The sequence below is a fragment of the Ceratina calcarata genome, unplaced genomic scaffold (assembly GCF_001652005.2).
Source record: "Ceratina calcarata isolate Rehan_Ccalc_2016 unplaced genomic scaffold, ASM165200v1 scaffold436.2, whole genome shotgun sequence".
In the NCBI taxonomy this organism is placed as follows: domain Eukaryota; kingdom Metazoa; phylum Arthropoda; class Insecta; order Hymenoptera; family Apidae; genus Ceratina; species Ceratina calcarata.
The window spans coordinates 609,356-619,228 of NW_017167384.1; the positions used below are offsets into that span (position 1 = coordinate 609,356).

Here is a 9,873-nt window from a genome sequence, read left to right on the forward strand (position 1 = left end):
TTACATTATGTTCCAAGGTTTTCTCCCCCTTTCAGAGCTTTTAACCCTCTCTTTTGCCAGATCGTTTCAGGCCCATGAGAAACACGCACCATCGATTTAAAAGTACGACTCGTTCTTGTCCCAGCATTCAAGGCCAGTTACAACCAGGAAAATTTCTTAAAAGTATTCGACACCCGGAAATCAGGGATGCTTGTCGTAGAAAAATTAAGATAGTACTGCTGTTCGATCATACTTAATTGATTTGTTCATTCGTCAAGCGTTTTCCTTTTAATTTTTCCACCTTGGTAGTTTCAAAGGTTTTACTCGATGCTCGCATGCTCGCACATCGATAAGTGGATTAAGTTATCACGCGGATCTGACGTTTAACCGCCGCGGCGTTAGCTTAATCGATGTTTCGCGAGTGTTCTCGCGAAACCGTTTCGTTATCTACCCGGGGACCGTGGCCTACGGACAAATTCGTGACGAGTTTAATGAGCTGACGTCAGAAATTCTACCTTGCTGGTTCTTTGATGCGACAAATACAGTCCTCGGCCCACATTCGTCGCGATCACATTCCAAGTATATTTATTATTCTTATTATTATTATCGTTGCGATAAACAGTAAATAATTTATGAAAGTTTTACGAAACTTAAAACACAAATGTAAATTGAGAACACATAAAAATAAATTGTGATACATAAAAGTTTTCGTTGAACAAATGATCACGTGAAAATTGGATGAGCATCGATAAAACGGTATAACAAATACGATTAGCTGGCAATTAAGAGGCTCTCCGATGCGAATTGTTGGAGATTAAGCGAACAGACGCACGGGAACAATGATTCATTTTCACGTCGGGTTTTTTTTTTTGCTCACCGAACGTGTATTCGATGCGCAAAAAGGAAAAGCCATTATTTACGTCCTCCTGTCGTCTGACAAAGTTTCCGCGACGAACAAAAGGAACGCATTCGCAGTGGCCACGCTCGCGACGTGTTTGAATATCGGGGGCTTGCGCGTTGCGTCCAACTTTGCGGGGCTTTACTAAACCAGAATGAGAAAGCGGATGAGGGAAGAAGTGAGATAGAAAAGGAGACGAGGCCGGAGAAAAGGGAGAGGATACAAGAGGAAGATAAAAACGAGAATATGGAAATTAGAAGAACAAGAGACAGACTATTTCCAAAAGAAATTATTTGTAAGAAGTGTGAGAACGAAGAGGAATGTTTACGGTCAAAATGAAATGAAATAAATGCAACCTCGAGACCCTTCGATGTACACGAATTAAAAATAATAAAATGATATTTATATAATAAGAATAAAATAGAAAATCTAAGGAGAGTAAACGGAAGATAAGAAGATTGGATTTGAAGTTAGACGATAAAGAGAAGGGGTGAAATTGTAGAGAAGAGGGGAAACAGAATGAGTAGGGGGTGGATAGAGGCGGAGGGGCGAGAACGAGAGGCGGCACGGTGGTTGAGTTCGGTCCGACAGTCCGCGTGTTACCCCCAGCCGTAAAGCAGGGCCGCGTATTCTCGACTTCCGGTTAACCCGCCAGATTAGACGCAGAAACGGTCCCGGGAGATAGCTTCGTTCTCTGTGGACGTCCAGTGAACCGGAAGTGACACTTGAACCAAGTGAAAATCGAACGGGAACGAGCTCGTCCCTGGATCTCGCACAGGTAGATCAATTGATCATTGAATATCGCTCAGAAAATTGAGATTACTATTTTTCAAGTATTTTCATCATTTCTAAATTTCACGCCGAGTTTTGAAATTTGTTGCTGGCTAGTCGGTGCACTTTTTCAAAGAATATTATCTGAGTGCTGCACTGCAAAAAATGTTGCACTCGGCTCCTGCTAACGAGCCTGTTAACGAGCTGAGCGAGCATCAGCTACATAATTGTTTACGCGCAATGTTTGACGTTCAAAGTATCATTCAATGACGTATCCTTCCTGCACCCTACATCAATTTTTCCAACGCCTATTTTAAATAGTAAAACGCGTCACCTTGAAACGTGACAGTACAGTCGTACATCGTGTTATATCGATCGAGGGTTTACATAACTCTTGCGATTTGGATACGTGAACGTTTGTAGGATGATCGATCTCCTTATCGAAATCCTGAGGAAATCCTTTCGGACGTCGACTCGACGCAGAGAGAGTGCTAGTTCGAGTTCGAGGTCAAGCTTTGAAGTTTTTCCGGCCGAGAGAGACGGATAGAGCGCTCGATACGAAAATACTCGATGCTAAAAATAGTTGGAAATTTTGCGACGGTTCGATTAGCTCGAGGACGAGCCCGGAACTTTTTCAATTCGGTATCGCGATGCGTTTGAAGCCAAGCAACGGTGGCTTGTTTCCTGTGAAATCTTCCTTCCGATCGAGAAGTTTCAGAAAAGTTCGAAGGCGCGATGTTCCGGGCGACTCGGGTTTCGAAAAACAGGTAGCCGAGACGTCCGACTCGTTTCTTTATTTGCGAATTTATGTTCTATCTAGTCCCGGTTCGTTTGTATTTTTCTCAAGCTCCGATCACGTACTTCATTGACTGGAAAATCTGATCTCGGCCCTGAATAATTTTAGCCCGGGGCAAAAAAATAATTGACGGATATATCGTATTGGCAACTGTCGTTCCTATGAATAAACCATCGTTTATTAATTCCGAGGCAAAATCATAATAGCAACGCGTATATATGTATGCCGTTAACGTTTGCCACGTGGACCGACCGTAATTACTGAAGATGCAAAATAATTAAACGAGCACGATGTTATCTTATTTCGTTCGGAATGCAAATTTAAAACTGAGCTTAAAAAACGGAAGGTATTACGTTAATCGCGGCTGTTATAGATAAATAAGTTAGATAGAAAGATGTACGTGCAAGATGACTTAAGTTTGCGGACAATTATGGTGATCCGATTCTTTTTTCCATAAAAGAACGCTCGCGATTCTCAAGAAGTAATGTGCATAAGTTAGGCAACAGCTTGGAAGTAATCCAGATTAAAATGAGGCTTCTGTAAAGGCAATTTAGTAGACTCCGGTAGATCGCTTCCTACGATACGGGAATGACTTAATTCGTGCGTAACCTTGTCTTTTATAGATGTTTATCTACTACTTCTGACTTGTCCTCAATTTCTCTAACATACTTGAAATAAATTCTAATCAAGCAAGTAAGATAATAATTTCACGAAACCTCTAATTATCAGTATTAATTATAGAACTTCGTGAAAGGTATATAAAAATTATATACTGTACACTGCTTGTTTATTATTAGTTGCTACAGTTTCCCTTGCGAGGGATTTTAACTATCGCCAGGTGCCTATTTCATATATATCAATCTGATTCCTAATTGGTGGCTCGTGAATTGATCACAGAAACCACTCGGCCGAGCTTAGCTTTTCGACGGAATGATTTATCGTTAATTAGCACGCAATAATTCGTGGGAATCGAGGATCCTCGGGACAGGAACCAGATTACACGCGTTAAACAATGGAGTTAATGCAGGGTGAGTGTCACGTAGACAAAGGGCCGTGTTATCTAAGCCGGGGTCCGAAGATCGTAAGCGTCCGCGATAGAGCATTTGAACAAAGCCTTCTTATCAGCTCGCTCCTCTTTAACCGAGTACTTTAATCGGTCGAACGTTCTTCCTGATTTAACTATGAAACCTAACAAGCACGACGGTTTCAGTATACGAAAAATTTAATTGCCTTCATTATACTCAATGATTAGATCAATCTTGAGATTGAAAATCTGAATGACAGATTCGTCACATAAAATATTTTTTAGTGATGAAGTATTTTAATATGACGTGTTTTTCATTTGCTTTCATTGATTTAATTTCTAGATTGAGAGGAAAAGGTGAAGATGCAGAGGTGGAAAAGGCCAGCGAACTGATCCTGCCTTGGCGTTGGCGGGCCCCGGTGGTTGGGGTGAAGGATTCGAGATTGGCGGGCTTTAGAGAGCTTCGGGAGTTCCGCGGGACCCGGCAAATGTGGCTTTGTGTACGGTGAGCCAGGGTTACGGGGGCCGCGGGGCCCGTGGCGGTGGCAGCGGGAGTAGCAGGTCTCGTGGCGAGGCAAGCGTGAGGCTACCCCTGAGTCCTCGCACCCTGTGCGCCCCTGGGGCCGGAGGCGGCGCACATGTGCAACCACCGACTGCGACCACTGGTCCACCCGGGGCCGGCAACAACCCGGGGACCGAGGAGGGAACCGGCCTCCCTGATGAACCCATGGTAAGCAGGAACATTTTTTTTTTTAACGTTCACTTTAAGGATTTAAATGTACCTCGATAAATAATTGAGCTTCCATTCGATTTGTAACTCCAAGTTGTTTTTATACCCTTCGTTGTTTATCTGTAGACTGATAAAATGGAGGGCTGGGTGGTAACAAGCGCAGAAAATTCCTTCTGTTTAATTTCCACCTTTCTTCGCTTCGTCACTTATCCACGTTAATCTAGCGTCGTGTTGACATTCCATTTCCCTCAACATTCCTTTTCCATTTCATTGTTGTTTTCCCTCCTCCAGTTCAATAAGAGAACTTCAGTAATTTGTGGAAAAGCATCCACCACTTCATAGAAACACACAGTCCCTCCCCGAACCCCTCCAGGTTCTTTGCGACGCGTCATCAAATTCCTCTTAACCAACAAGAAATTTCTTGAAAGTTGCTTGACAGTTTTTTCTCTCGATTTTCAGGTGCACGGTGGTGAAGGGGCCGCGCAACAGGGTACCTGGATATGCTGCGTGCCGTGTTACTGGCTGCGTCGAAGCAAGGCCGTGCACAAGGCGATGCTCTCGTTCGCGATGCTCCTCGTCACCAGCCTGCTCGTCACCAGTCCTGTACTTTTCCTCATCACCACGCTGCCGGAGGGAGAACAGCCTCGCGTATGTTCGCCGGTGGTGAGTGACACCCTTTTAACCTCGAAAGATCATTTTTTTTATCGTTCTCCGTGAAAGTACTCGTCTTTCGCGAGCGAAATGGGTTACCTTGATCTTATTCCCACAATTTCGCCCACGCAGTATCTAGCAATGACTTAATAAGCTGAATGAGATAGAGATTAATGATTCATTAAACTAAACGACTAATCAAATGATAAATGGTATTCGTCTGTTTTAACGAGTCGAGAAGTTTAAAATAAGTAGTACGAGTCAAAAGTTCAGAAGACGAAGTTTCTGAGAGAAAGTCACTTTGGCGACGTGTCGAAGTTTGCCAGTAGAATAAAATCAGGGACCAATCGAAATTCAGTACTGGTGTACTTCAACTCCGACTGGTGCGGTAGCCTCGTAAAACGAAGGTCGAGCCATAAACTGACGTATGTATTCGACGTCCGCGCTTCGATCGCGGCCTTTATCGCTGCTTCTTTTGTTGCGACGCGTCGATTCCTTACCCATTTTATTGCGAGACATCGACAGAAATTCGATTTCGCTCTTTTACGAGCCTACCCGGAATTTCCATCAAATAGCTGTACGAAACGTCAGGAATTTTTCCTCTAATTAATTCTGCGTACAAATGAAACGATTGAAACTATTTTCAAATTGGACCATTGTTTTGACAAACCGTTTCATACGGTTCTTGACGGACACCGTGTAGGCGTGTAGCCTTTAGCCACCCTTTGGGTCCAGGATGAATGGAAGGGAACGATTTGTAAGCTGTCTGCTACGTAGCACAGCGTAACAGGTTTTGTCCGCGCGAGCCAGACCGTGAAAGTTTATGTCCTCGCAACGTGTTCCCCATGAAACGTTATATCACGCGTTCTCACGCTGTACTAAACCGCAGACGTCACTGGGTGAAACTGTGTCTCCGGATTTCGAGGAAATTTCCTCCATACCACCCTTCAACAAGGGACATGAAAAATTTCAAGATTCTCTCCCTTGAATGCAAATATTTCTTAGAAAATCAAATATGCCTGCCGAATTCTTTAGGTTCCGGCAGTCGCGTCCCGCAATTTCTGTATCGCGTGGAGAGGAACCGTTGCAATTAATTGCACGGAACGCGATTATGCGGCAGTCGTGTAATCTCAATTGGATTTGACGCGATCGTCGCTGGAAACCTTCGACGGGGCTAAACGCACACAGCCCACTGTTGTTCTCACATGAGTAATGGCCGTATAATTGGTATCAGCTCTCAGTTACCCTTGCCAGGCTTCCCAATTAACATTAAGCAACTTATAATGCAGTTAACGTCCTTGGAAACGATGGTAATCGAATGAACACTTGGTACGACTTAATCACTCATTGATATCAGAGATGAGACTTGTCTCAGAGTTACCCAACGTAGCTTTTTCGAGCATGCGATGCGCTTTTGGTTGTTTCGACTCGCTATTAGGAGCCAGGTTATTGAAATCACCGTGCTTTCACAGTCAACATTAATCTTAGCCCCCGCTTTGTTCGCTCGTCGTTGCTACTTTGACGTCGTTTAGCGCGCCCGCGGTCAGGAAACCAGATATACAGTGAGAGCCGAAAGTAAGCACAGAAAACTAGTACTACGATACTGTATCATGTTTATCTACACGCTCCAATGATTCGTATGGTGTTTGATTAACTTTTAATAGAGATACGGTTCGTATAATATCTCTGAACGAACCGGTTCTTCATTTTTTATAGAAGTTTCAAATGAAATTTACCATCTATGAATACGTGAATAATTATTGTTTTATTCAGCGAGAAATTGTTGAAATTATCAGGTTCCGGATTCCAAAGCGAATTCGGTTCGGCGTTTAATTAGCGTCTACGTATCGCGCGAAATTTCCGGGGTAACGTTATCAATTATGGTTCAATTATCGTCGACAGAGACAATGCCTATCGCATTACACGTTAGTTTATAATCGACGCGTGTTCGCTAGATAACTTCTGTCGAACCGGTACTGTACTACAATTCAGTGTGGATTCGACGATATGAAAAATGCATTCATATAATCCAAGAATATGTATATAGAATATAAGAAATGAAATACCTATTATAATTTCTGAAGCATAAAATTGGCTGGAATTTTATTTTTTTAAATTAACGCCGAGTATGTTTTTCGTGGAATTGTTTTAATTTTCTCTAAACCTGCAGACGTTTATTCTACGATTCTTTCCGATAGGCAAGAGACGCATGAACGGGTTTATTCGGCTGGGAAATCGCGTCCCACATATACCGCGTTCCAATTAAACAATAGTTCAATTTGTCCGGTAGAGCATGGCGTGTAAAAATCCCTTTGTCGCGCTCGTTATAGACACTTTCACGGGGGAATTATTAGACCCGAGGTTGAGCTTTCTTTGACACTTTTGTTTTATTTAAAACCCAGTCGATAGACGGTCAAGCTTGACTCGATGCGAATCGTAATCGTAGCTCCTTAAATTTGGACGTTAAACGACGATCCCGGTGGATTAAGAATATGGAAGCTAATCCGTGATCAATTAAGCGGTTCTTTCCCAGTATATCTGTTAATAAGTTGGCAGTAATTGCTGGGGAGGTAGTTAGAAGGATTCCAGCAGATTGCTCGAATCCGGTTCCGGTTATTTAGGTGATTCTCCTTCTCCTTCAGCTTTCTCTTAATTGCTCGACCGTCTATATCTAATTTATAGTATGCATCTTATCTTAGTATGCATATTATTATTATCTTATCCAGTCTCTCAAAGTCTTTAAAGTTAATGATCGGAGCTGATCAAAATGGGAATTGTATGAATCAGAACAATTACATGAAACTGTCTTTATATCTTGAATCTGAAATAAACTATTCTTTCTTTTAATTCGATCTTGCACCGAGAGGACTTGTCTCTCCGTAGAATCCCGGATCATTAGACTAGCACGTGGTGCATCGGTACGAAGCCATACACCGGAAGGGGTAAGGTTTCGAGGCAAATGTCAACCCTACGCGAGGTCAAGGCTTTACCCTTCATCCTGACCTTTATCTCCTCCCCGGCGATGGACGAATCGACAAGAAAATCCCTCTCGCCTCTGCTCCTCCCATCAAAACTTCCTTCCTCTCTCTTTTTCCCTCGACGGGTTATTTGCAACCAGCAGATCCTCATCGAGTTCGAACACAGAGCTTAAAGTTCTAATGTACTCCCATTTCAAATCCACGTTACTATTCGATGTTAAATATAATTGTTATTGAATATCTTGTTCGATGAATCTGCTAGCCGGATAATAAGTATTTCTATTCTCCGTACGATTATTAGACCCACCAAACATTGGGATGAAAATCGAGGTCGCAGCGAAATTCCATTTGCATTCCATATTATCCTTGCCTTCTTACACACCGGCAACCGAGCTCTCAATTTCAACTCGTTTTCCTCCTCGTAACTGTGATACTTAACCCTCGTGTACTGAAATGAGCTCGGATTTGTTCTTTGCAACGTGATTTACGTGTACATATATGTGGAGAACAGAAATTTGAAGTCGAACGTAATTTCATTCTATTTAATTCACTTTTCCTATATATCGGTACCTCTATCAAAGACGTTTCCTCTGATACCTCTCGCTGATGTTAAGAAATTGAAAATTCACGGATTAGTTCATGAAGCCGCGAGATGTGATAAGAAAACTGAGTCGAATTTTAAGGAAATTCGTTGAAAAGATCCAGGAGTAAGTTGGAAACGAAAACATTGACTCCAAACCAAACTATAAAATCTTTAAAACCTGAAATATCTTATTTTATTAAACGCCTAGGATTTATAATTTAATTCTCGAGTTTTATTATATATTTTGTACATCGGAGGAACTAATGAACGAGAAATAATTCTTGTTTGATTGTTTTTACTGAAATTTTTCACGGGACGATAATTTCACTCGTTGGAGGCTACACGGTGAGATCATCCGTCTCTGTCAGAAAGATGTATCGGGCTGGGATGAAAAGCAATTGATGACAATGAGCACCGAGACGACGACGACGACGACGACGACGTCGACTCGTTTGGTCCTCAAATTTTCAGCGTCTCTCGATTCTTCCAGCCCCGCGTGTTTTTTTTCCGTATTTATCTCCGGAGAACTTGGAAGTTTCATTCGTCTCTTTCAGGGAAGACGTATGATTCCTGATTTCACGAATTCCAACACATTAGTCGAGAATAGAGGCTGACCTGTATATTCTGCTAAACTGAAGGATCCTAAGAAAAATGCTCTTTTCAAACTTGGAGGAATTACCGAAGGAAAACGCGTTTTCTCAAGTTTTCCAACTTTAGTCTTAGCGATTTTCCTTGATTTTTCAAGTTCATCCATTCTCATTCAAATTCGTTTCTTTAATTGCTCGACAATTTATCTGTTCAATAGTTTGTTCTTAAACTGGAAGACTGTGATTAGATTTCTCTGGGCGTTGTAATTTAAAGAGAGAACAATAGACGGTTCGGTAAAAAGAAGGAAATGTGTTTTTGTCTGCAGGACGAGGCGTGCATCAGAGAGAGGGACGGTCCAGACGGCTTGTGCGATTCGAAGGCCTGCGAGGAGGCCTCGAAACGGATAGTGGCGTTCATGAAGAAGGGGATGGATCCTTGCAAGGACTTTTATCAGTTCGCGTGCGGCGGCATCCGCGATCAGCAGCCGTACCAGCCTAGCTCGAGCTTTAACATGCTTCAGGCGATGGTCGACGATCATCTTCACAGTGAGTGGAAATCCTCGTCTTTTTCCATCAACCGTTCTTAGGACGAAAATACTTAGAATCATCTCCAGCTTTTCATTCATCCCTTAATCGTCACAGTCCAGATGAATTCTGTTCTGTACATTAATCTGTCGCATCAATCATATTCAAACGTGTTCCCACCGATCCGAAAAGATCGAGGCACTTTAGGATCTATCACGGGGAGCGAATTAAGGATGTATAGGCTATACATATACTTAAACAATGCTGGCATGTTGAATTTGTTATTATAGATTCCTATTACTATTAAAAACCTAAAATTATAGTGATTTCAAATTTTTCATAGGTAATAGT

General features: G+C 42.3%; 1 protein-coding gene across 4 annotated transcripts in view; it reads left to right on the top strand.

Moving 5' to 3' along the window:
* The first annotated feature begins 1,452 nt into the window (after positions 1-1,452).
* LOC108627029 (neprilysin-1) overlaps positions 1,453-9,873 on the top strand; it is a 45,157-nt gene continuing 36,736 nt past the window's right edge. For all 4 annotated transcript variants that reach the window (XM_018028050.2, XM_018028048.2, XM_018028046.2 and 1 more), the window contains exons 1-4: positions 1,453-1,655; positions 3,812-4,198; positions 4,658-4,861; positions 9,324-9,543. In XM_018028050.2, the coding sequence (XP_017883539.1) occupies positions 4,196-4,198; positions 4,658-4,861; positions 9,324-9,543 (427 nt within the window). In that variant the 5' untranslated portion in view covers positions 1,453-1,655; positions 3,812-4,195. The remainder of the gene's footprint in view (positions 1,656-3,811; positions 4,199-4,657; positions 4,862-9,323; positions 9,544-9,873) is intronic.